Source organism: Protopterus annectens, chromosome 12.part0 (assembly GCF_019279795.1).
Source record: "Protopterus annectens isolate FY-2018-M chromosome 12.part0, PAN1.0, whole genome shotgun sequence".
In the NCBI taxonomy this organism is placed as follows: domain Eukaryota; kingdom Metazoa; phylum Chordata; order Ceratodontiformes; family Protopteridae; genus Protopterus; species Protopterus annectens.
Genome location: NC_056746.1, coordinates 483,788,322 through 483,815,302, shown reverse-complemented (window position 1 = coordinate 483,815,302; position 26,981 = coordinate 483,788,322). Strand labels below are relative to the sequence as shown.

Below are 26,981 nucleotides of genomic sequence, written 5' to 3'. Positions count from 1 at the left end.
CTCAAATGTCAAGGATACTGTGGTGGCAGGATGGGTAGCTTACATCCTTCTAAGTTGGGAACTGCTGATTGAGGGCTCAGTGTCTGTTATTCTAAAAGTGTATTAGTTCTGGTTTAAGCACTTGGGCTTCAGGCCAGTTGTTTTACATTAAGAAGGTTCATGGTCTGCACTCTTGTGGGAGAAGAGGCTGGACTCTGCCTGTCTGAGCTGGGAATTTCTGGCTAAAGGCTTATAGTGCCTGCATATTTGAACCGTTTCTTACTGAAATTGGTACACCTTGTTTGCTGTAGCATAGACTAGACCCAGGCCTGCTGAATGTAGCTTTGTTTGTATGCTTGTTTGCTTATTTCCCTGAAACGCTAATTCCATCTAAAACGCGGCTTTTCAGCGCTTCTGTGGATCCCTAGTGACATCTGCATTGCTTACTGTACTTATTTCCTTGTTTCACTTGAAAGAAAGTTACTGTTTGTAATTTTTGCATTTAAATTACCTGTAACACATTGCAGTTAAGTTACCTGGCACTTGCTCACTAAAGCAATTATATACGTCAGCACTAACAAATTAAAAGCACTACACCCTCACAAACTCCCCTTGAGTACCTTGTTCCCCATTGGCCCTTTTTTTTGTCAATTATAAAGGAACTCCCAATACTATTCTAGCATGTCCAAAGGTCAGTTGTCAATCTCCTCTCCGGTCCAGCTGCTGAATCTGGGAATCTTGAGGCAATGTTACAACTGCCTCATGTACACAGACAACCCTCTCCTCCTCCCAACAAATTCCAACACATGTGAGAGATGCAACCATATAGCCAAACTGGAGGCTAAGCTCTCTCAACTCAGTACTGGCGAAACCTGTCACGAGGAGAAGGAAACCACACTCGCTACAATTCCAGTCACACAGACCTACCATGACAGCAAACCAAACACACAGACAAAAACATACTCTGAGGCTCTAAATAAAAATCTGCCTAAGCAGCAGAGACCTCCAAAGCAGACACACAAGCAACCGCTACCCCAAAACAAAACAAGTGTAACACGTAGCTCACAAAGCCAGTGTGCTGAACAGTCACAGCCCTTAAGGCTAAACACACCTGATACACTTCTAATAGGTGACTATAGTCAGGCACACTGACATCCTGCTCACCAGGCTGAACAAGGAGAAGGTCACGGTGAGCTGCTTGTCGGGCACTAGGGTCCGCCACATAACACAAGCACTCAGGTCACTCCAAGGCAAGTACAAATATGACTTGGTCGTTGTCCATTCTGGTGTGAATGACCCGAGACGTACCTCCCTGGACTACATGGAGACAAAGGTGCTCTCGGAGCATGTGGTCCAGGCTGGTATGACCCTGACCTTGAGTAGCATCTTACCCTCACCAGGAATGATGCCACAATATGAAGACAAGATGAGCAATTTCAACAATTGGCTTAAGTATCGGTGTCATTCAAAGGGGATCCAATGCCCGTCAGCCTGGGATGACGGGCTCGACAAGCCACGATGCTTTGCTAGGGATGGCTTGCACCTGTCACCCCTGGGCTTTCGGATATTGGCAAAGGCTCTTGCTACCCCCATAGTGCCTTTTTTAGGCAAGGCTCAAAAGACAAACCCACCTCCATAGGTATCACAAGGGATAAGAAACTAATAGTAATGCTACTCAATGCCTGCAGTGTAAACCTCAAGATGCATGCACTGGAAACTGTCCTTAGCATGGGGAACATCAATATCTGTGCAGTAACAGAATCCTGGTTCAAGGCTCCCGAGAGCACCCCAGCACTGCCAGGTTATACCTCATACCATGCTTGTCGGCCCCAAAACGTGCACTGAACCAGAACAGGAGGGGGAGTATCAATATTCGTCAAAGATGCACACACCTCCAGGTTGGTGGCACAGCACAAAGCATCAGAGACTATCCATGTGCAACTAACAGTGGGTAAAACTGCCTTCCAGTTTATAGCCTGCTACAGACCACCCTCCCAAACCCATGAACCCCACTTGGCCTTCCTGAGAACACTGGGAAATATGAAGGTCTCTCCAAACACCATTATATTGGTGGACTTCAACTACCCAAACATAGACTGGGAGCATTACTCTAGCTCCAACACCCTAGCTCAAAGGTTCCCAGCATTTATAAACTCAAATGCTATGGAACAACTTGTTACCACTCTTACAAGAGGGGAAAACATACTGGACCTGATCATCACCAACATGGGGACTTTATGCTCCAGACCAGAAGTGTATCCCTCACTGGTAAGATCAGACCATAAACTAATCTCACTGGATATTCACATCCCGACCCCACCCCCTGCCCAGAAAACCACAGTGTAAAACTTCTCTACAGCAAATTTTACACCCCTCAAAACAGAGGTGGAATCCTTCAAAGCCCTCGGGCCTGTGGAATATACGGCCCAGAGACTGTAGAATCCTTTATAAACGCATTCTATGAACACCTTCAGGAGTGCATGGATCATGCGATCCCAAATAAAAACAAGACCCAATCCTCCAAAGGCAGACGTCCTGTCTGGTGGACCACAGCCATAAACAAACTATACAATAGAAGGAGGAAGCTACTACATGATAGAGCAAAATCCCAAAAAGGGAAGGCATCTCTGATCAGTGTTGGCAAAATACTACGGGCACTCATAAAATCGTCTAAGGCCAGCTTCGAGAGAAAAATTGCACAGGACACACTAAGGATAATTACAAGGCTTTCTTTAGTTATGTTAGGAACCTGGGGTGGGAATTCCCAGATATGCTCAGAATTAGTCCAAAATGACAAAAAATACACCAAACCCACAGACATTGCCAACATCCTAGCTGACAGGTTCAGCGCAAACCCCCCCCCCCCTCCCCACCAGAAGGGCAAATATCTATCCCCGCAGAGTGCTGCCCCCCAGACATCTCAGATGCTCAGGTAAGAGCCTCCCTCTCCAAAGCAAAAAACACAGCATCAATGGGACCAGACGGTGCCCTGGGCTGCGTCCTACATGAACTCCAAGATGAGCTAAACCGAAACATAAAACTACTGTTCAATCTCAGCCTTACCACAGGATATGTACCCAAAGAGTGACGTACAGCAACAGTGGACCCTCTACACAAAGGTGGTGCCTCAACGGATCCTGGAAACTATCGCCCGATAAGCCTGACTAGCTTGGTCTGCAAAGCTATGGAAAGGATCATCATGGACCTCATAAATAAAGATATTGCGGACCTACAGACACTGGATCCTTCCCAGTTCGGCTTTAAGGGCAGATCCTGCCTCTTAAACCTGGTCGGCTTCTTTGAAACAGTCACCAAGGCCATTGACGAGAGGAAGGTGGTCCACACAGCCTACCTGGACCTCGCAAACGCCTTCGATACAATACCCCACTCGGGCATTATAGATAAGCTCACCAGCTTAAACATAAAACCCTATGTCACTAGATGGGTTGCAAACTGGCTCAAGGACAGAACCCACATGGTTAGAATTGCTGGAGCCATGTCAGACTCCAAACCAGTTAAAAGTGGCGTCCCACAAGGCTCAGTCCTGGGACCTCTTCTGTTCAGTATATATTTCTCGGAGGTACAGGCCAACACGGAAGGACTGTGGCTGACACAGTTTGCAGAGGACTGCAAACTGGGCGCTATAATCGACTCTCCAGCTGACACAACCATCCTCCAAAAGGGCCTCATAGAAACACACAACTGGTGCCAGAGCCATGGCCTCAAGCTAAATGCCACAAAGTGTACAGTCATCCCCTTTGGCAAAAACAAAGTGCCCACAAATTACCACATAGGTGGTAATCCATTAAGTACAGAAGACGTAATTAGGAACATGGGGACCCAAGTTGATAGCAATCTCTCGTTTGACAACCACGTGGCCAAAGTGGTTAGAAAAACTTTATATAGCCCACCTAATCATGACGGGATTCAAATCTAGATCAGGGGAGGTCATCGTGCCTCTTTACTCATCCCTCATCAGGCCCATAATTGAGTACAATGCCCCTTTTGCGATGTACCTTACCAGACACCTGCAGCAACTGGAAAGACCCCAAAAGTACCTCACCAAGAGGATCAAAGGGCTCAAACAGATGCCATATGCTGCCCGGTTAACAAAACTCCATACTCAGTGGCATACCGCCTGCTCAGAGGCGATCTGTGCCAGACATATAACGCCATGTCCAACCCGGAAGTAATGGACATACTGCACCTCAGAAAATCCAAATCCCATCGAGCTACGCGCTCGAGACACTTGAACCTCAGCACTGACATAAATAGGACATGCTGAAGGGACAGATTCATAACCCAGAGGCTCCCTTCACTCTGGAATAAAATCCCAGTCCAGGTTAGGCAGAGTCCCTCATTGACCCTCTTCAAGAGGAATCTTGATGAGTGGATGGGGGATCGTAGGTTTACCCCAGGTATCACTTCTGTCTCACTGTTAGACAGAGGCACAGTATACTACCCTCAAAAAAGGGCATAGCAACATTAATTTAAAATGGGTGGTGAAAGCCAAACACACTCTGGCTTGGCTTATAAATGCTCTAGGGCAGATAGCCTAGTATGAACCTATGAACTTATACCCACACCCCCAGGTTGTTGCTACAGCGTGACGCATCACAGACTATCCACTTGCAACTAACAGTGGGTTAAACGGACTTCCAGTTCATAGCCTGCTACAGACCACCCTCCTAAACCCAGGTAACCCACTTGGCCTACTTAAGAATACATGAATATATGCAGGTGTCTTCAAACAACAATATATTGGGCAGCTTCATTTACCCACACAGACTAGGGGCATTACTGTAGCTCCAACACCCTAGGTGAAAGGTTCCTAGAATCCATACACTCAAATGCTATGGAACAACTTACCACTCCCACAAGAGGGGAAAACATGCTGCACCTGATCATCATCAACATGTGGACTATATGCTCCAGACCAGAAGTGTATCCCTCACTGGTAAGATGACACCATAGACTACTCTCACTGTATATTCACATACCAACCGCAGCCCCTGCACAGAAAACCACAGTCAAAGTTACGTAATGCAAATTCCATGTAATCACATGAGGGAGGCTGCACACATGGGAACTGTTTAAGGTCACAGGTACATATGTCTATGTGGCACACACATACCTCATGTGTGCATTGACATTACTGATATAATATATATGTCATACAATATTAAGAGCAATACCCAACACACATTGATAAACTGTGCGACAAAAACACATGGCATTTGTAGGATTCAAACCCCTACCTATGTTATGACACTTGAGAGACGCATTAGCAGAGCGTGCTATTAGCATTACTGGGAGGTTTCCCTTCTCCTGCTATACTTATAGGGTGCTGACATAATCAGTGCTTAGAAAGAGGAATGTACATCATATAGTGTGTTCTTCTAGTTGCCAAAAGGGAAATTTCTTACACACAGAATTGCACACACCTATCACTGCTTTAAATATTCATAGTGAGCACACCAGACTGGTTAAGGGCCAGTTGTGCAAATATGACCATGTTGCATTTTGTTCAGATATGGACTACTTAAACCAGGCTTGTCCAACATTGGTAGTGTATTCCACAACTTGGGTGGACATTGACAAACACTAGCTATGTGCCCTAGGCCATTTCTAATGCTAGTCAGAGTGTGTTTGTCCTTTAACATACATTGTAACTGGAGTTTGCCATGACATATTTCAAGATTAGTATACTGTGCTTCTGTCTACCCATGACATAACAGTGATACCCAGGGTAAACCTACCATCTCCCATACACTCAAGATTCCTCTTGAGGAGAGCGTCAATGAGGGACACTCTGGCTAACCTGTACTGGGAGTTTACTCAAGAGTGGAGGGAGCTTCTGGGTTATGGATCAATCACTACAGCATGTCCTATTTATGTCAGTGCTGGGGTTCAGGTCTCATGTGCATAGCTCACTGGCATTCAGATTTTACAAGGTGCAGCATATGTTCATTGATTCCAGCTTGGACATGGCTTTATACATCAGGCACAGATTGCCTCTGGGCAGGCAGTATGGCACTGTGTGGAGCTGCAGTTTGTTTAATCAGGAAACACATGGCATCTGTTAGAGCTCATTGATCCTCCTGGTGAGGTACTTTTGGGTTTTTCCAGTTGCTGAAGGTGTCTGCTGAGGTACATCCCACAGGGGCCATTGTACTCAATTGTGAGGCTGATGAAGGATGACTGAAGAGGCACGATGACCTCCCCTTATCTAGATGTGAATACCTTCATGATTAGATGGGTATATGGTATGTTTCTGTAACCACTACAGCCACATGGTTGTCAAAAGCAAGATATCTATCAACTTGTGTCCCCAGGTCTCTTATTACTTCTAAAGTACTTAATGGGTTAACACCTATGTGGTAATTGGTAGGCACTTATTTTTCCACAGGGGATGGCTATACACCTTTCTGCATTTAGCTTGATGACATGGCTCTGGTACCAGTTGTCTGTTTCTATGTGGCCCTTTTGTAGGATGCTTGTGTCAGCTGGAGGGTCAGATATGGTGCCCATTTTGTAGTCATCTGCAAACTTGTTCAGACACAGTCCTTCCATGTTGGCCTGTACCTATGGGAAATATATACCAAACAAGGGAGGTCCCAGGACCGAGCCTTGTGGGATGCCAGTTGTAGCTGGTTTGTAGTCCGACATGGCTGCAGCATATCTGACCATGTCAGTTCTGTCCTGGAACTGGTTTGCAACCCATCTACTGACATAGGGGTTTATATTTAAGCTGGTGAGCTTATCTATAATGAACACGTGGGGTATTGTATGGAAGGCTTTTGCAAAGTCCAGATGAATCCACATTCCCCTCATCAATGGCCTCGGTGATGGTTTCAAATGAGTCAAACATGTTTAAGGGGCAGGATCTGCCCTTAAAGCCACACTGGGTAGGGTCCAGTGTTTGTAGGTCCCCAATATCTTTATTTCTAAGGTCCATGATGATCATTTCCATAGCTTTGCAGACCAAGCTGGTCAGGATTCTGGGGTGATAGTTTGCAGTATCCATTCAGGCACCACCTTTGTGGAGAGGGACCACTGTTGCTGTACACTGCTCTTTGGGTACATATCCTGTGGTAAGGCTGAGATTGAGCAGTAGTGTTATTTGGTGTTCCATTCTTCTTGGAGTTCATGTTGGACGCAGCCCAAGACACCATCTCGTACCATTGATGCTGTGTGTTTTGCTTTGAAGATGCTGGCTGTTACCTCAGCATCTGCAATGTCAGGGGGCCAGCACTCTGCTGGGAAAGATATTTGGCATTTTGGTGGGGGGAGTTTGCACTGAACCTGTCAGGTTGGATGTTGGCAGTGTGTGTGGGTTTGGTGTATTGTTTGCAATATTTGAGTAATTCAGAGCATATCTGTGAATTCCCACCAAGGTTCCTACCATCAGTTAAGAAAGCCTTGTGATTATCCTTAGTGTCCTGTACAATTTGTATCTTCATAGGTTCATACCAGGCTATCTGCCCTAGGGCATTTATAAGCCTAGCCAGAGTGTGTGTGGCTTTCGCCACCCCTTGCATTGTGAATATTATGCCCATTTAGAGTTTACTTTACTGTGCCTCTGTGTAGACATGACACAGTGATGACCCCCCAGTTTACTTTACTGTGCCTCTGTGTAGACATGACACAGTGATGACCCCCCAGTGTAAATCTACGATTTCCCATCCACTTGTCAAGATTCCTCTTGAAGAGAGTCAGTGAGAGGCTCTGCCTAACATGGACTGGGATTCTGTTCCAGAGTGTAGGGAGCCTCTGGGTTATGAATCTGTCCCTCCAGCACATCCTATTTATTTATGTGTTGAGGTTGAAATCTCTCACGGCTCTGATGGATTTGGATTTTCTGAGGTGGAGCATGTCCACTAATTCTGGATTGGACATGGCCTTGTACATCGGGCATACATCGCCTCCGAGTAGGCAGTATGTGACTGACTACAGCTGGGGTTTCTTCAGCCGGGCAGCATATGACAAATTTGAGACACTTTATCCTCTTGGTGAGGTACTTTTGGGGTCTTTCTAACTGCTGCAGGTGTCGGGTAAGGTACATCCCAAATGGGGCATTGTACTCAATTATGGGCCTGACAAGAGAAGAGTATAGGGGCACAATGACCTCTCTTGATGTAGATGTGAATCCTTTCATAAGGTGGCCAATATAGGTGGTCTTCCTAGCCACCTTGGCAATGTGAGTGTCACGAGAGGTTACTGTCCACTTGTATCCCTAGGTCCCTAATTACTTCTTCCGTACGTAATGGATTACCACCTATGTGGTCATTTGTGAGTACCTTGTTTGGTATTTGGAGAGGCATTCATACTCTCCAGTGTCTTCAGGAAGGCTGAGTGGGGTTCCTGGGTTTGAGAGGGTGGTCTGTAGCATGCTACAAACTGTACAGCAGTTTGGCCTACGGTTAGTTGCACATGGATGGTCTCCGATGCTTCATGCGTTGTCAGCAAGTAACCTGGAGGTGTGGATATCTTTGAATATGGATACTCCCCCTACTTTTGTGATTTGGTCCAGGTTTTGGGACCGAAAAGCATGATATTAGGTATAACCTGGTAGTGCTGGGGTGCTCTCAGGAGCCTTGAAACAGGTTTCCGTCACTGCACAGACATCGATGTTCTCCATACTGAGGAGGGCCTCGAGAGTGTGCATACTGAGGTTTAGACTTCTGGCGTTGAGCAGCATTACCCTTATTTTTGTTCCACTTATGTTTTCTAGGGAGATGGTTTGGTCTTTTGAGCCTTGCCTAAAAAAGGCACTACGGAGGTGGCAAGAGCCTTAGCCAATATCCAGAAGCCCAGGGGTGACAGGTGCAAGCCATCCCTGGCAAAGCAGCGTGGCTCGTCAAGCATGTCATCCCAAGCAGACAGACATTGGATCCCCCTGGAATGACACCAGTAATTGAGCCAATTGTTAAAGCTGATCATTCTGTGTTTGTACTGTGGCATCATTCTTGGTGAGGGTAAGATGCTGCTCAGGGTCAGGGTCATACCGGCCTCGGCTACATAATCAGAGAGCTCCTCTAGGTCTCTTTTCATGTAGTCCAGGGAGGTACGTCTCAGGTCATTTACACCAGCATGGACAATGACAGAGTCATATTTGTACTTGCTTTGGAGTGACCTGCGTGCTTGTGTTATGTGGCGGATTGTAGCGGCCAACAGGCAGCTTACTGTAACCTTTTCCTTGTTCAGTCTGGTGAGCAGGACATCAGTGTGTCTGACTATGGAGTCACCTATTACAAGTGTATCAGGCATGTTGTTTGTCCTTAAGGGCTGTGACTGTTTGGCACACTGACTTTTTAGATTAGATTAGAACTAAGCTAACTGCTCTTGCGAGCCATATTAAGCCTATCCAATCATCCCTTGTGAGACTCAAACCCTGCACCTTGTGTTTGTAAGGCAAACACCTTAACCATTAGGCCAACCTCCCTTAAAATGCAACCCATTGCCATACCAGGAGTCAAACCCAGGATGTCTGGGTGAAATGCAAGGAATCCTAACTGCTAGACCATATGGGAAAGCCCAAAATAATTCCAGTTCATAGGTTCGTACTAAGCTAACTGCCCTTGCAAGCCATTTTAAGCCTAGCCAATTGTTCCTTGTGAGACTCAAACCCTGCACCTTATGTTTGCAAGGCAAACACCTTAACCATTAGGCCACCCTCCCACTTTGTGAACTGTGTTGCATGTGCTATGTTTTGAGGTAGTGGTTGCTTGGGTGTCTGCTTTGGAGGCCTCTGTTGATTTGTTGGGTTTTTAATTAGAGCCTCTGGGAATGTTTTTGTGTGTTTGTCTTTGGTTTGCAGTTGTGATAGGTCTATGTGAGACTGGGTTTGTGGTGTGTGTGTGTGGTTACCTTCTCCTCCTGACTGGTTTTGCCAGTACTGAGTTGAGAGAGCTCGGCCTCCAGTTTGGATAAATAGTTGCATCTCTCACATATATTTGTATTTCTTGGGGGGGGGGGGGTTGTCCGTGTACATGGGGCAGGATTCCCATATTCAACATGTTGTAGCTGGCCTTAGTGGATTTTGTGTGGCCATAGTTTTTTGCCATAATACTGATCAGAGATTGCTTCCCTTTTTGGGTTTTGCTCTGTCATGTAGTAGCTTCCTCCTTCTCTTGCATGGTTTGGCAATGGCTGGGGTCCACCAGGCCAGATGCCTGCGTGTATGGAATTGGGTCTTGGTTTTATTTGGGATTGCATAATCCATGCATTCCTGAAAGTGTTCATAGAATGCATTTAAAGGGTTCTGAGGTGTGGCCCATATTTACCACAGGCACAAGGCCTTTAATGGATTCCACATCAGTTTGGAGGAGTGCAACATTTGCTTTACACATGTTTTTCACTGTGGTTTTCTGCCCAGGGACTGGGGTCAGGATGTGAATATCCAGTGTGATTACTCTATGGTCTGATCTTACCAGCGAGGGATACACTTCTCATCTGGGCATAGAGTACCCATGTTGCCTATTATCACATCCAGTATGCTTACCCCTCTTGTGGGAGTGGTAAGTTGTTCCTGAGCATTTCGGTTTATTAATTCTAGGAACCTTTGGCCTAGGGTGTTGCAGCTAGAATAATGCTCCCAGTCTATTTTTGAGTATTTTCAGTCGCCCAATATAATGTTGTTTGGAGAGAACTTAATATTTTCATGTGTTCCGAAGTAGGCCAAGTGCAGTTCCTGGAGTTAGGAGGGTGGTCTGTAGCAGGCTACAAACTGGGAGGCAGTTTTAGCCGCTGTTACTTGCCCGTGGATAGTCCATGCTGCTTCTTGTTGTGGTACCAACCTGGGGGTGTGGTTATCCTTGACAATTATTGATAGTCACCCTCCTTTTGTAGTTTGTTCCATGTTTTGGGGCTGTAAAGCATGGTATGAGGTGTAACCTGGTAGTGTTAGGGTGCTCTTGTGAGCCTTGACCCAGGTTTGTTACAGAACAGATAACAACAGATATCAACATTCTCCATGCTAAGGAGAGTTTGGACTGCATGCATCTTGCAGTTTAGACTTCTGGCATTGGGAAGCATTACGTCTAGGTTCTTATCCCTTGTGATACCTATGGAGGTGGGTTTGTGTTTTGAGCCTTACCTATTCAAGGCACTGTGGGGGTGACAACAGCCTTTGCCAGTATCCAAAAGGCCAGGAGTGATAGGTGCACGCCATCCCTAGCAGGTGGAGCATAGTGTCTTGCTCAGTATGTCATCCCAGGATGACACGCATTGGATCCACTTTGACTAACAGCAATACTTAAGCCAATTATTGTAATTGATCATCTTGTCTTCATATTGTGGCATCATGCTTTGTGAGGGTAGGATGTTAGTCAGGGTCATCAAGTTTGCATATACTACATGGTGTTACATTGCTTAACACATGGCAATCATGCCTCAGGTGGTGCTGCAGGGCTGTCTATGTTGGATGCACATACTACACTCCCTGTACATGTTTGAAAGCAGGTTGTGTCAACTTAGGCACCCCTTTCACTATATGTGTGAGTCAGAGAGAGGTATCATTTCCAGGGTTCCTACTGAGCCAGTGTATGTGCTATGCATTGCCTCTGTCTAGGCCAAGGCATACTGGGCACGCCCTCCTTCTGCCTACTGGGGCAGGCTCAGGTTGTTCCTCCTCAGTCACACACTGCCTGTGATTGGCTTGGCAATGGTGGGGGGCTGTTTGGCCCAGCCCTATGCTGGTCCTGCTGCAGCTGTTTTCACAGAATCATATTATGTAGCATAGCACATACCATGACAATTTGGGTACATGTAGTTGGTGAGTACTGCAAGGCTCCACCAGATGTGTCCAGGCACCAGAACCGTGACTTGAGCAGCCCAAACACACGCTCGATTACATTTCGTGTTTGTGCGTGTGCCCCATTATGGCGTTCTTGTTCAGGTGTGTGTGCATTTCTGATGGGTGTCATCAGCCACGGCTCCAGTGCGTAGCCAGCATCCCCCACCAAGTGACCATGTGGGATGTCCCCATTGGCAAATGTCTGGTACAGCTGCGTCAAATGCCAGATATGGGAATCATGGTAGCTGTGGGTTTACAATTTTTATATTTCTGTTTGCGCGGCGCTACATTTAAACATAGCCAAAAAAAAAAAACCAAACATTTTTATTTTATTTTTGCATTGGGGTACGTTGCCAGTGGCCACATATTTGGCCATTGGCATGCTGCCTGGGACATTTGCAACCTTTATTTGGAGCTGGCAAGGCTTCATTGTGTTATTTGCAAAACGGTAGTTATCAACAGAGTACATTTCTGCAGATAACACTGCTCTTACACGGGCAGGTTTCTGCTTCCTGAATCAGGAAATTACCTCATTTGCATGCCTTTCGGCTGCAAGTGAGGTAATTAGCATATCCACGCCCTGTCCGTGTAAGAGCAGTTTTAGGTGCCCTCTTACATGCACATACAGGCTGTTCCTGGATAGCGGTGGCTGCATGGAGTCTTACACTACTCAGACTCCATGCAAGCCATCGTGAATCCTGCCCAAAGTTTAAAAAAAGGGTAGAAATAACAGAATGAGATGTAGTTAATTAGGAAGTGGGAGGCCTCCTCTCTGATGAGCTGTGTTTGAACACAGGAACCAGGCAGGGGAGTCCTCTTTCCTCTAGTTGCTTTATATTTGTTTATATAGGTATTTTTATACTCCAAGCAGGGTTCAAAGATTTTTTTCAAGTAGACAGAAAATTATGGAGATATGACAGAAGACAGAGATAAATCGGGAACAAGCTTTTTGGGAGTGCAATGACTTGGCAGATTTTAAAAATTCCTTACAGAGTACAGTCAGAAATATTGGGACAGCAAATGACCGTTTAACTAAGGATATCAATCTTTTGAGCCGGGACACATGAGATGAACTGCATAGAGACAAGGCAGGCCTCGTTAAGCTATTTGTACTGGCTGCCAAAAAAAGTAATTACTAGAAAATGGAAATCAAAATCTAAACCAACTATATTAGAAGTACTCAGTATTGTAAAAGCAATAGAAAAACTGGAAGTAGGCCCTTTAGAAAAGGGAATGAGAAAAAAAGCACAGAAATACATGGAATATGTGGAAACAATACACTCAGAACGTTTATGAATAGTGAAGTTTAAGGGAAGGCAGGAATTTAGCAATTTAAGTAATATTGGACTGGCCTAAATTACAGCTGTTATAAAAAAAGCATAAGTGCTTGTATAATGTATGCAAATGAAAAAATGTTAATATGGTTTGTTTTCCATTAAGGTATGTGCGCCTACAAAAGATACAATTTAAAAAAAGATGTTTAAATAAAAAATAAAATAAATCAATAGTCCAGCTAACACTAGAACCAGAAACATAAATCTACTCCAAACAAATAAGAACTGGAAGAGTGAGATGAAGCAGCACCTACACCTTCTCTGGAACAAAGTCCCTTTCCAAATCAAGCAGTGTGACACTGTCTACCTTTAAATAAAGAGCTAGACAACTGGATAGTTACTTACAAATTCAACTGTGGTATTTCTGGCCTGGCCCTCCTTGAAATAACAGGCAAAGCAAAAATGGTCTTGCAGCTCAGTTGCCGTGCAACTCTTATGATCCTGCCCTATGAACAGGTCTTGAATAGGTCTGAAAAAATAGGTGGGTAGACTCACTAAAGAAGGGAGGCTCTAGTCAGCAGTTGATGATCAGCTGCAAGGGAAAAAATCTGGTGGCATGACAGGATGGCAACCAGAAATAGTTTTTTGAACTCAAGACCAATACCACCAAACTAGCAATTCCAAAAAGGCAGCCTGACAAACATATCAACCTTGAAATTTAAATTGTACTTTGGGGGATAGATTCAAAAGATCCCAGAGGTTAGCACTCAAACTGTTTGATTAGCTGGAAATGGCCCACAATTTTGCCCTCCAGAAGTCACAAGACACATTTGTTCCATGAAATAACTGCCTAAATCAAACAGATGCTTCAAATATATCAATTTCATCTATATGCAAACTGATTGGGGTGTCATGGATCCACAAAAACTAAGACCCATCTCCACTTGGAGGCTTAAGCCTGCACAGTAGAATCTTCTTAGTAATATCACTCATTTCGGACTCCAGAAAGCAACTCCAACAGGGTCAAGGATATACAAGAAGAGGAAGAAAAGCCCTGAGGTAGAAAAAGTTTCTTATACAGTAGGGAACTTTAGGGTAACAGAAGTGAGCTTTGCTCCTTCTTCATTCAACTTTATAATGAGATACAGAATCAGTGGGAATGGCAGAACCAAGTTCATGGACCTTCTGTGTCATGGCACACAGAATACTTTCAGGGCTACCTTCCCCTTTCCCTACAGAGTGCAGCAGAACGGGAGCACTGCAATCTTCAAAGTGGTAAAAATATCAACAGATCACTATTTCTGAAATGTTTTGACTAAGCACAGTCTCAGATTTTAAGGCCAACATCCGTCAGTTCACAAGTTTATTAACTTCCCCTGGGATGTAAACTAGTGTGTGATGACCTCTCCAAATCCAGATGGGAATTACTTACTTGTACAACAGATACGAGTTTGTGCTCCCTTGCTCATTAGGTTTTCACACAACTGACTGCTTGTCTGACCAGAGGAGGAGACGCATGACCTTCAGAGATCTGAGCTCAAAATGCTGATGTGGAATTTCCTTCTTTGGGGGAGCCATAGTGGTCTCCTCAATCTGCATTTAAAGCATACTCCAACTGGTTCTACTTCAAAAAAGGCAAACTCATCAGAAAACTGGTAGGGATTATCCTCAACACCAGGATATGGTGAAAAGCAACCACCACAGTAAAGCCAACAGTGTGAAGTGCTTCTGAAGCCACTGACACCTTACAGTCAAACTGCAACATGCATGTCTTCCCATGTACAAGTTGCACTATGAAGACTACACCTAATATTAAGTCCAGCAAGTACAGATAATCCAGGATGGGACTCTACATTGTACCAAACTCAAATATACCAGGACCACGAGGTCATTGGCCCTCAACAGCAGGAATAAAAGACCTTTTGAGAGAAGGGAACATAGATAATTCCTTATAAATTTTAGCCCTGCCTAGTGAATGCCATCTAAAGGAAAAAGGAGGGCCATCTCCACAGTGCATCTGGAAAGGTTTAAAAGAAGCCAGTCTTCCAGATAATAGAACACCAGGGGACCCTCCTTTTGCAAAGATTCATCAACTATGGCAACCCCTTGAAGAAGACACTGGGTGTAGAAGAAAGCCCATAAAGCAACACTGCACTGGAAATGAGGCCTACCAAGGAGTTTCCTTGTGGACCCCAAAGGCTGATGTGCCAAAAAGGCAACAGTCATCATCCAGGAGACCTCAAATAAAAGCAGGATCCTCTTGCAAAGTGAACAAACACAAAGTGGACGGATGTGGCTGGTTGAAGCGGAAGTACAAGACATTCGTTCATCAATCTCTTTTGGGAACAGGAAAACACAGTAAAACTCACCCCTCCTTTGACACTGAAACAGGCTTTGTTTTACAATTTATGCCTGCCTGAAGAGTTCCACTGAAACAGACTGATCCACCTGATAATCTTTTTCTGGAGAAAATTACATGCCAGGTTGTGAGCAGAGGTGGTCACATCTAGAATACAATGTTTCCTTGTGCACATTTTCCATTTGGAGGCAAATGTACTGAAGCCCTCTGCCAGACAGCCTCTGATCAGAGTCAGGAATAACCTGGCAACTGGGAAAGTCATCTACTTGGATGACTTTGTTGGTACAAGATGACAAGATTGACACTTCAGGGTTCTTCTACTGGGAGCAAAAATATATATTTTTCTCTTAGTGCTATCCATGCCTAGAAGAACAAGGGCAGATATCACAGGAAAGGGATCACAAGGGACCTCCACACAGAGTAGGCCTTCCTTGTCACGAGATACTGATCAGACCCATCCTAGAAGGACCTTGCTGTGGAGTTGATCTTTCAGGAAGACTACCTCGGCAGAGCCATCATAAACAGGCAAACACCTAAACCAGTGTCCCTCTCGAAAGCATCAGTACAGTGGAAATCGCACTGCGATACATGGTATCTCATTATGGAAACCTTTAAAGTTACACAGCTCTTTCCTGAGATGGGGTTGAGGGACAAAGCTTTCCTAGCACCTTCCCAATCAGACAGACCTGAAACTGGAAAGATATGAACAGCTGAAAACCCTTAGCTCAGTAAGGCTCAGACAGTACACTCTTTCCACACCTATCCAGAACTCTAACTTCTTGTTCAGCGGGAAGATGGCAAAATGTTGTGATTACTCATTCCTGCATAGGTGCCAGTGAACTATAAAATCTACAATGGAATCTTTACTAAGATACTCTGTCAAATAAAACAAAGTAGCATCTTGTAAAGAACATTTTTTTTTTTTTTTCAGGGGCTGAAGGGGGACAGCCTGCATGACTCTAGACTGCCTTGATGGCATCTCAAACTGCTGGATCCAAGGGTGGGACAGCCCCCTGCCCTACATGCTTCCTCCCCAGAAATTCCACTAGGTGCTTCTGGTATGAAGAGTACAAGGGCTCAAGCTGTTCCTTTTCAGTTTGAGAGCATTGCCCAAAGTAGAGATTATCCACAGGATGGTGTGTATTTTCAGGTTGAGGGGGTGGACTTGTACCCTTATCAGTCTCCAGAACAGTAGCTTTTTGATCCTCTTGATTCTTTAGAACCAGAAGACAAGTACAATGAGCACGAGTTTGACGTCTAAGTAATTGATCGACTGTCACCAAGATGGGGAAATGGTGTTCTATTATGCTTGGCAAGGGCTGTGCAGGCAATTGTTTCAAAACAAACTCTATAATGGCAAGTGCCCACAACTATGACAAGCTCCTATCATGTAAATATACTAATTCTGAACCCCCCACAAGAAAAAAAATCCTTGGCTTGGAAAGACACATGGACCCTCCATGAACTATCTGCTGGCCCCAGGAACAGAATTTCCAGTGACAAGTACTCACAATCTGTGACAGGATGAATGCACAAAGTAATCTTTGGCATCAGCATGGTCACCACAGGCTCTCTGGTCATCTGGAAATACAGCTGTGCAAGAACTTCAAAATGCAATCCCCCCAAAGGGACAGCAGAGGGTATATGCCTTTCCTGCTTCATGTTTTGGTAGATGGAATACTAAGGCATGAATCTTTAGCAGTGTAGGATCATTTTGTTCTTTTCATGTACTAACCAGATAGATGGGTTGGTCCATGAAACTTTTCAGCCATGACCAGAGTCATAGCAAGTGAAAACGTACTATATATTTGCAAATTAGTGCAACTAATCAAACAGTAAGCACTAGAAGAAAACTAAAGAACTCTGAGAAAGACCATGAAGACATGGGAAGAAAGTACAGTTGTGTACACTTACCATAAATGTAGATGTTAGAGTGTATTCACTGTTGCAGTCATTACATTTGGGTAATCTGCTGGCTGGTTGCCCTCTGTTGGCCTGAATATCAGAGTCTTGGGTCCTGCGTCGGTTGCTCTTTCTTCCATGATGTCAGGTAGTTAGGGGTATAAAACATGCAGCAGACGCCAGTTTCTTTAGTTTTACTTGCTACAGATGTCAGGTGCCCCCTAAATGGGGTGGGTGGGTAACACGGACTGCAACAGTGAATACACTCTAACATCTACATTTATGGTAAGTGTACACAACTGTACTATGTTCTTCGTGTTTCACTGTTGCAGTCATTACATTTGGGTAGAATCCCAAAGTTATGGATGGGAGGCTGGAACTAAATAGCATTAGGAGCGGCTATAAGGCCCTGCAGAACTGCAGTGGCAAAGCCTGCCCTAGACTTAGAGAAGAGAGGCAAGTGATCATGCTTTGTAAAAGTATGAACAGAGCTCCAAGTAGCAGCTTCTAGAATGTCTTTGGTTGGAACCCCTCTGAGAAAAGCTGCTGAGGTAGATGCAGCCCTGGTGGAATGTGACCAGATTCCCTTGGGCACCGGTTTACCATGATGCAAATGGCAGAAACAAATGCAGTGGCTTATCCACTTTGAAATAGTCTGCTTTGAAATAGCCTTTCCTGCTGATCCTGCAGCGAATGCCATCAGTAGCTACTCAGACTTTGAGATTTTGTCCTGTTCAAGTAGAATCTTGGTAGTCTGTGCATGTCCAAGGAATGCAGAATCTGCTCCCCCTTGTTCTGTGGATTTGGGTAAAAAGTTGGCAAAAAGTTGGCAGGTTTGGTTAAGAGCCACACTGGATACCACCTTAGGCATAAAGGAAGGTAAAATGTAATAAAAGGCTTCACAGCCATGAGGGCATGTAGTTTTGAAACCCTTCTTGAAGTGATTGCCAGAAGGAAAGCTGTTTTCCAAGATAAAAACTTTATATCCGCTGTAGCTGCTGGTTCAAATGGAGGCACGGTGAGCTTTTCCAAGACAAAATTGAGGTCCCATGCAGGAGTTGGTGATTATCTAGGAGGCCTTAAATTTAGGGCCCCTCCAAGATACTGTTTTAGCAGAGGATGAGAAAAGATGGGAGGCTCTGTGTTGTAAGGAGCAGAGATGGCAGAGGCATGGATTTTTATAGATGAAAAAGATAGGCCCTAGTCAAGCATCTCAGTCAAGTATTGTAAAATCTGAGGAATATTTGGCTTTGCTGCGTCAGTCCCTTGTGCTTGGTTCCAAGCACAGAATCTCTTCCATTTATCAGTATAACATTTTCTAGTACTAGGCCTTCTGGCTTCCAAAATGACATCCATCACAAATTTACTGATAGGTGTTTGAACAATTACATGATCAGCCATGCTGCCAGGTTCAGAGTTTGGAGCTGATTGTGAAGAATTTGATTGTTCTGCTGAGACCGATGAGGTGTTTGAGGCAAGTACCAAGGAGGGAGTTGAGACATATTCCTTAGAATTGGGTACCAGTGCTGGCGAGATCAGTCCGGGGCAATTAGGATAATTTTTGTTTTTTCCTGTCTGACCTTTAGTAAGACCTTGGGAAGAAGGGGCAGAGGGGGAAAGGCGTAGACTGATAAGTCCTTGTGCAGAATTCGTCCAGTTGATAATTCTGGGGAGATGCAAATAGATCTATGCCCGGACTCTCCCATTTCTCTGTTATGCTGAAGATTTGTGGATCCAGTTTCCACTCGTGAGGGTCCATAAGATTTCTGCTTAGGTCGTCTGCCAGAGTGTTTTGTTTTCCTGGCAGGAAGTGAGCTTGAAGATGTATTTGGTATGTCAAGGCTGTGTCCCACAATGTCATGCCTAGTCTGCAAAGGGGGAAGGAATGTGTACCCCCCTGCTTGTTTATATACCACATAACCGTGGTGTTGTCAGTCTTTATCAGTAATTTTCCTGGATGAAGTAAGTCCTTGAAGGCTATCAGGGCATTCTGAACAGCTAACATCTCTTTCTGGGCGATATGCAGATGCATTTAGTTTGGGCTCCATATGCCCTGAATGCATCTCCCTGCCAGGTGGGCCCCCCATGCATAGTCTGATGTGTCTGTAGTTAGGGTTTGGTTGGCAGGGGGTAGAGTGAAAGACTGTCCCATGTTCTGGTGACATGTCTCTGCCCACCAAAGAAACTCCTGTTGTAGGGAGGGAATGAGGGGAATCGTGGTTTCCAGACTGCGACAATGTTGACTCCATAAACTTTTTAGATACCACTGTAATTTCCTCATATGAAGTCTTGCATATGGAATTAGTAGAATGCAGGATACCATGAACCCCAAAGCCTGCAGAATTTGTCTTGCAGATAACTGGGTTTTGTTGCCATCTGTTTGAAGTAAACAGTTAGTTGCCTTAGTTTATCTGGCGTAAGGTAAGCCATCTGGGCAATTGTATTCAAGCTTGCACCCAGGAATGTAATCTTTTGAGAGGGTACCAGTTGTGATTTCTTTTTGTTTACTGTGTACCCTAGGCATGTTAAAAGCATTTTTTGCAAACATCAGATGTTGAAGAATGTCATTGTTTTCTACTTGAATGAGACAGTCATCCAAGTAGAGATAGATTTGTATGCTTCTTTGTCTGCAAAATGCAATTACTGGTGCCAGGCACTTTGTAAAGACCCTGGGTGCAGTAGATAAGCCAAAGGGCAGTGCAGAGAATTGGCAATGCATAAAACCAGCCTTGAAGCAGAGGTATCTTCTGCACGATTACCTTGTTGGGATATGCAGGTATGCCTCAAGTCTAGAGTCACTAGCCAAGCATTCTTGCCCAGCATGGGCAGAAGCTGCTGCAAAGTTAGCATTTTGAATTTTGGTATGTCCAAGAATGTGTTGTAAATCAATAAATCCAGTATTGGGCGCCAGGCATGGTCTTTTCTGGGTACCAAGAACAGTCTTTTTCCTGTTCTGGTACTGACTGAATAGCCCCCATATCCATGAGGGACACAACTTGTTCCTGTGCCTCTGCCCATTGATTTTGTGGCAGATCTGGCCAACCGTTTGGAATTCGCAAGGTATGGAAATGAAATCTGTATCCCTGGGATACTATGTTTAATACCCACTTGTCCTGGGTTATTAACTGCCAATTTTGAGCCTGAAGTGCTAGTTTTCCCCCTAAGGGGGCTGCCAAAAGGTAAGTGCTTGGTGATGGCAGAGGGAAGTCATTGAGACTGTTTACTGTAGGGTTGTGTTTTGTTTCCTCCAGATTTGGAGGTAGAGGCACCCCATTGCTTTGACCTGTAAAAACCCTGTGATAAGTATTGAGAGCTTTTTGAGCACCTGGATTTGCTCCGTGAGGCTCTGACACAGGAAAGGACCAATTTTTTGTAGGCCAGCGTCTATTGAATCTTGGTGGCTGCACTTGTAAGAAGTCTTTTACAGTTTGCATAGACTTAGCTTTGGCTTCCATTTTCTTTAAAACCTCTTCTGCCTAATTACAAAACAGAGCATCATGCTGTAAAGGTGCATCCAACAATTTAGCTTTAACATGATCAGGCAGATTTTGCTCCTTGAGCCAGGCATGCCTTCTAATCACAGATTCAGTAACTGCGGCCTTGCAGGAGGCCGTCAAGGAATCAAAACCACATTGCAAAGTATGCTTTCCAACCGGTTCTACTGCATGCAATGATTCCTGTAATTCTTTATTTTTCACACATTCAGAAATCATATAATCCCATAACATGCTGTTGATATTTAAGCATATGAAAATGGCAGTTTAAGGCCCTAATTGCCAAGGTTGCAGATGTATAAACCTTCTTTTCCCATCTATCCAGATCCCTGGAATCTCTATCAGAGGGAGTAGGATTCTTAGTTGAGGCCTTTACACCTTTGGGACCCTGTGAGACAGTTTCAGGGTCAGCAGCAGGATTTTTAAATAAAAATTTGTGGGAGTCGGAAACCCTGTAATATCTGTCTGGCTTGCTAGGAGCCGGATGTAGGGGGTCTTGAGTCATGCTTGATTCCAAAAACACATCAACAATGTCTAATACAGGAGGTACGGCCAAAGAACTATGCTGAGAAAGAAGGAAATCCCTAAGCCTCTTTTTTGATTCTGAGAAATCTTGACACTCCCAATAAAAATTTTCCCTCAAAGTATGCAAGGTTTCTCCAAAGAAATAATCCTCAGGAGGAGATGCAGAAGGAATGGATTTCCACTGCATCTGAATCCTCATAGGGTGGCATAGAAAATTCCTGATCAGAAGAAATAGAAACCTGATCTGAAGATTCATAATCAGTGTCTTGCCTAGGCCTCTTAGCAGGGGGGGGGGGGTGTTTGGAACCCCTGATCAAGGTAATAAAGTCTTCAGCCATCTTGATAATCTGTTTTTTTTTTTGGGCATAGAGGCCAGAGGCCTGAGCACGTGGCGCATGCATCATTTTGTAGCCTTAGAAGATGGCTTTTGTCTTTGTTTTTGAAGCTGGCATTGGTTTTATATAGAAATGCTGATGCCTGAAAACACCCTCAGAAGCTGGTGCCTGCTCAGCGGCTCCCGACCCATCAGAGGGAGAGACATCTGCGGGTACAATACTCTGAGAATCTTGTGGCATGCCAGACTCCACATGGGTCTCGGTAGAGGCCTGCGACTCAAAAGTAGCGGGTATCAGGGGCTGCGAAAGCTCCTCACCGAGTACCGGCGAACGGCTTAGGAGAAGCTTTGTCGGTTTTGGACCTAGACAGTCTGTCCATTTCTTTGCGTTTTTTGTGAACTCCGGTAGTCTGATTACTATCAGACATTTCGGGGTAGTTAAATCTGTTTCCAAAATATTTTGGCGCAAAGATATACAGATACTTAATAGTGCGTTGGTTAAATCTAGCACAAAACAGACAGCAAGGGCACGTTATGATCTGGGCCTAGGCAAGGAATACAATACAAATGGAAATCCTTATGGGGTATTTGCCTCCCACAAGTAATGCAATTATTAACTTTTACTGACATCGGTAAGGAGCAAGAAAAAGTTTCCCCAACGGGGTACTTAACTTTAATTGAAGACTTGGGTCTGAAACTCGAATGTGAAAATTTCAGGAGTCTGCCGACCATCACTTGCGAACGGCTTCTGCTTCGGACACCGCACGGCAAGAAAGACTAAAGAAAATGGCATCGGCTGCATGTTTTATACTCCTGACGACATGGAGGAGACCGCAACAGACGCAGGACCTAAGACTAGGATATTCAGGCCGATGGAGGGCAACCTGCCAGCAGATTACCCAAATGTAATGACTGCAACAGTGAAACACGAATATCAAGCAACCTTCAGAAAGCTAAATTAACAGATATCAGGACTTACTCCTGAACTTTCTCCAGACCTTGGAGCTGAAAAGTCAGGCATCCTACAATTGAGTCACGACGGTGCTTATGGTCAGGGACCAGATGAACACCAGAAATCTCAAAACAGGTTCAGCCAGGGACCTTCCATCCATGCATTTGTCAGGCTGTTAAATCTTCGACTCATGCCTAGAACTTTGCGCAGGATCAACCTGCCTGCCTCCAAATGAAAAGCTCTTGAGGAAGATTATCTTCAAGAAGTGACTCAATGACGCTTCCCTCCTTTGATACCGAATACACAAGAATGACCTTCCAAAAATGGTTGTAGACGGCACAGACAATGCCAGTTCAAGCCTTGGCAAGTAATGTAACAGCTAATGGACACTTGTTATGGTGTTTACTATTTAAATACAAGACATTAACAATAGCAGCAGTAATAGATATGAACTGTAACAGCAGAAAGAAAAAAAAAAATGCTTGGCTTTAAGATTCTGCAAACTTCTCTAACATAGTAATATCAGTAACTCAAGCTAATCAATATGGGCGAAGATATTCTGAAATCTGAAATGTCAGAAAATAGTACCAAATTCTGACCGAAGAAAAAAAATGTCCAAACAAGAAACCACCGGGAAGGTACATGACTTCAGATCAACTGGTCTTTTAAGAGAGATATGGTAGGAGGTGGATGAGGACTGCCTTTAAAGGCATGCACCTGACAAGTGAACTTGACAACAAAATGGCAAAGAAACTGGTGCACATGCCACACACAACAAGCAGCAGAATCCAAGTAATTTTACAAATATAAGGGCTTCTTGCACAGTTCTTTTCTTAATAAAGAGGTTTGCTGAACAAAGCTCTCCAGGGAGGGCTGCTGGTCTGCAAAGAGCATACAAACATCAGCAGTTCAAGTAACAATGCAAAATGCCTAATAACAATCTGCGAAAAAGCAAATAATAATGCTGTTGGAAAAAAGCCCCATATCCCCATGCCTCAAATGGAAACATTTTGAGGCCTTGGATATCAGCAATGGAGAAAGAAGAAATGTTTTAAGGGAAATAATGCTCGCACTTTCCACATTGCAGCTGACTAACAACTGCTACCAGCCCTCTCCGCATTCACTGGGTCCACAAGATATAACCCATGGGGCTGCACAGTTCATGAATGTATAAACCAACTCAGAAATCACTCAACCTTTTATCCAATGAGAAGACTTCATTACTCTCCCTCAAATTTCTGTCATCTCAGACTACAGCTGCAGTGTACGACTGAACAGAATTTCAATAAAGTGGTTTGATGAGCTCAGCCTTAACTAATTCAGCTGGAGTTGATTAAACTCTGCTTCCACAGTATTAACATGGGGGCTTGAGTCTGCATCCAACTCCACTAGACCCCTAATTCTTCAAATTTCAAACCTAGATCATGCATGCATCCATACCATTAAATATGCTATAAAATGAAAACAACTGCTCAATCAAAACAGCATGAAATACTGTTTCCATTTACTACCCTGCACTAAAATGGTGGAATAAGTCAACTAAGTCCTCACAACTATGTCACTGACACATTCAGTAACTCAATGCAGCAATCTGAAAAAAAGTTTGTATGAATAGTAAAACTGCACACTTACCTTTCCTGTAGAAGATCATGCCAGCTCTGCAACCTCGCAAAGTTTTATGAGTAGTTGTGGAAACAATATCACAGAGTTCAAATGGTGAGGGTACAGCACCAGCCGCTACCAGTCCACTGATGTGGGCCATGTCTGCCATCAGCCATACCCCATTCTCATCTGCTATCTTCTTCATTCTGGCATAGTCCAGATTTCGAGAATAGCAGCTGACACCTAGAAAACAGACATTTTACATGTTTCAACATTTACTCAAAAAGCAAATCAGTGGCTACAGGAAAAGTACCCCCACCCAAATTCTTCAGTGCACTCTCAAAACATTTAGTACAAGTCAGTTATTTTTAGGTCCTGTCTTCTCTAACACAAATCTGCTCTAATCCAGATCAACATCCCTGTATTCTCCTTCCTACTAACTGATAACGGACTGCTGACCTCAGGTTTCCATGCAAAAGTTAATTCCTCTTCTGGAAAACAAGGTCAATAGCTATATTTAATATCTGAAATGACTGTACAACTATTTTTTTCAGGACTGTACTGCAGAAACAGTAGCCACAGTATCAGCCAAACAAGGTGCATATTTTATTTTAGTTAACTGCAGACAACACACACACACTATTCAGATGCATCTCATCCCAATAATGGATGTAAGCTTTCTATTTCCAAATTTACATTTTAAACAAAACCAGGTAAAGCAATTGGACACAGCTGTTCCTTTTCAGGAGTGATCTAGGAACAGTGTCTGGTCAAGTGATTTGCTCACAGTCAGACAACAGGTAAGTGGAGGTGGACAAGTCAAACCTTGTAGCCTTCACTGTGGAAATGGGCTTGCTAGCACCTTAGATCTTTCAACCTCTGCACCAACTCCCAGATTTTGCCAGAAGTTGGCCTAAACAAGCACTTATCCAATTATTACTGCAGAAAAGGAGACATGCAGTTATAAATTCAGCCTCTCCCTTCCTGGCTAACCTGCAAGTACCTGCAGCAGTTTGTAGAACTGATGTTACTGGCATTCAAGTCTAAAGTCTCACTCACTGGTAGTGGGGCCAGTATACAGATATTTTTGCAAGCTTCTCAGCCAACTAAAGGTACACCAAAGAGGAATTCCTTGCTAAAGGAAAACGGTCTAGCCAGAAAAAACAGACAAACTACTGCACATAATCAAGCAAAAGATCTGGCTGACTGTGTTCTGTACACATGAAAAAACTGGTCTACAAAAGAAGAGGCAATTAATCCATTTAGATAACCCTTTAAAAGACGTCAGACTCGAGTCTGAAAACAGGGACAATGAATTAAGTAGAAAAGTGGTGTTCTCTCGAGTTCCAATTTATCTAGTGGGGGGTGCTGTCTCCCACAGAGAGACACAGGCACACAGAGAACTTGCCCATGCAAAAAAAGTTGAAATAGAGAGAGATCAATTTCTACTGCAGGTGACCAAGGAATGGGAGAGAGTTACAGTGAATCTAAAAAAGATAATTGGTGGCAGTAGCACAGAAACCACCAGATATGGGACATCAGTCTGCACAAAACTAGTGGGAGGAGACAAAATAGTAGCAAGGCATTAATCACAGACCTTAAAGTGACTCCAGACAGTCGGCAGGAAGCCCAAAGTGCTTAGGGAGGGGAGGACCCCAGTGGAGAAATTGTACCATTCTTTTTCTGGTCCTCACAATTGCTGTTTGGGTAACAGGGTAGAGAGTCATTGGTTAACAATGACTCAGCACAGTGTTAATCTCCAAACTACTGTTAGAAAATGCTATAAAAACAAAGATGGAGGCTTACAACAGGGACGACTAAGGTAGTGTACAAACAAGAGCCTGCATTTACCCCAGTTTCACACATTGCCAGTCTTGTATTGACAAATGTTGATCAGTAGAGTCTTACCTCTGCTGAGATATACATCAAAAATAAAGCAGGCAGTCTGCCTGCACCTTAGCTGAGCTTGGAAATCAGATATGGAAACTGCAGAAGTCATCCAGAAGGAGCAGGCAATTAATTCTAAGTAGTACATCCTTAGAGAAGGGACTGGACCAAGTACTGCTACTACAGTTCCACCTAAGAAATGGTCAGGTATGAGAGCTCTAAACATAACAAGGGATACACAATGTACAAAGGGGGAGGGGCCACATACCATGGCTGGAGAAAAAGGGCAGACTGCAGCACTCTTCGTCATATATAACAGTAAGACTGCACCAGCTGCTGCCAGCCAAGAGGGTCAGGTATTAAGACAGTAAAACAAATGCCAAAGCAGCAGCGGGGATTTTCTTAGTGCTCCAATTCCTCCTACCCCTCAGTGCTGTCTAAAAAGTAGAGATCTTAAAATGCAAACTTAAGGAGGCTGACACTATACACCCACACACTCTGGATAAAGTTGGGTTCTAAAAAAGTACAGGGATGATGAAAGGAGAGAAGAGTTTGGGAAATGGGGTACGATGAGCAAAGCTGAGGAGGGTCAAAACTTTAAATACTACAGCAAGCAGCTCCATCAAGATTCATGAAAATGTACTTTAAAGATCGGACAAAGCTTCTTTAAATCACTTGAACAAATTAACTTGTATATAAAATATTTCATTAATACAGCCTCTGAGTCTATAGTCTCTCCACTCACTGCCTCCACAGTGGCACTTCCAATGTCATTGAGCAGTTAAAATAAGTGCATGTCATCTCTGGTTAAGCAACATCTAGCTACAGTTTCAGTCATCGCACACAGAGATCTGCCTAACCTGAATAACAAAACCA

At 44.1% G+C, this 26,981-nt stretch overlaps 1 protein-coding gene across 2 annotated transcripts in view; it reads right to left on the bottom strand.

Annotated features, from left to right (window-relative positions):
- SHMT1 (serine hydroxymethyltransferase 1) overlaps positions 1–26,981 on the bottom strand; it is a 437,170-nt gene that overhangs the window by 263,716 nt on the left and 146,473 nt on the right. For both annotated transcript variants that reach the window (XM_044089588.1, XM_044089587.1), the window contains exon 7: positions 24,249–24,461. In XM_044089588.1, coding sequence (XP_043945523.1) covers positions 24,249–24,461 — 213 coding nt within the window. The remainder of the gene's footprint in view (positions 1–24,248; positions 24,462–26,981) is intronic.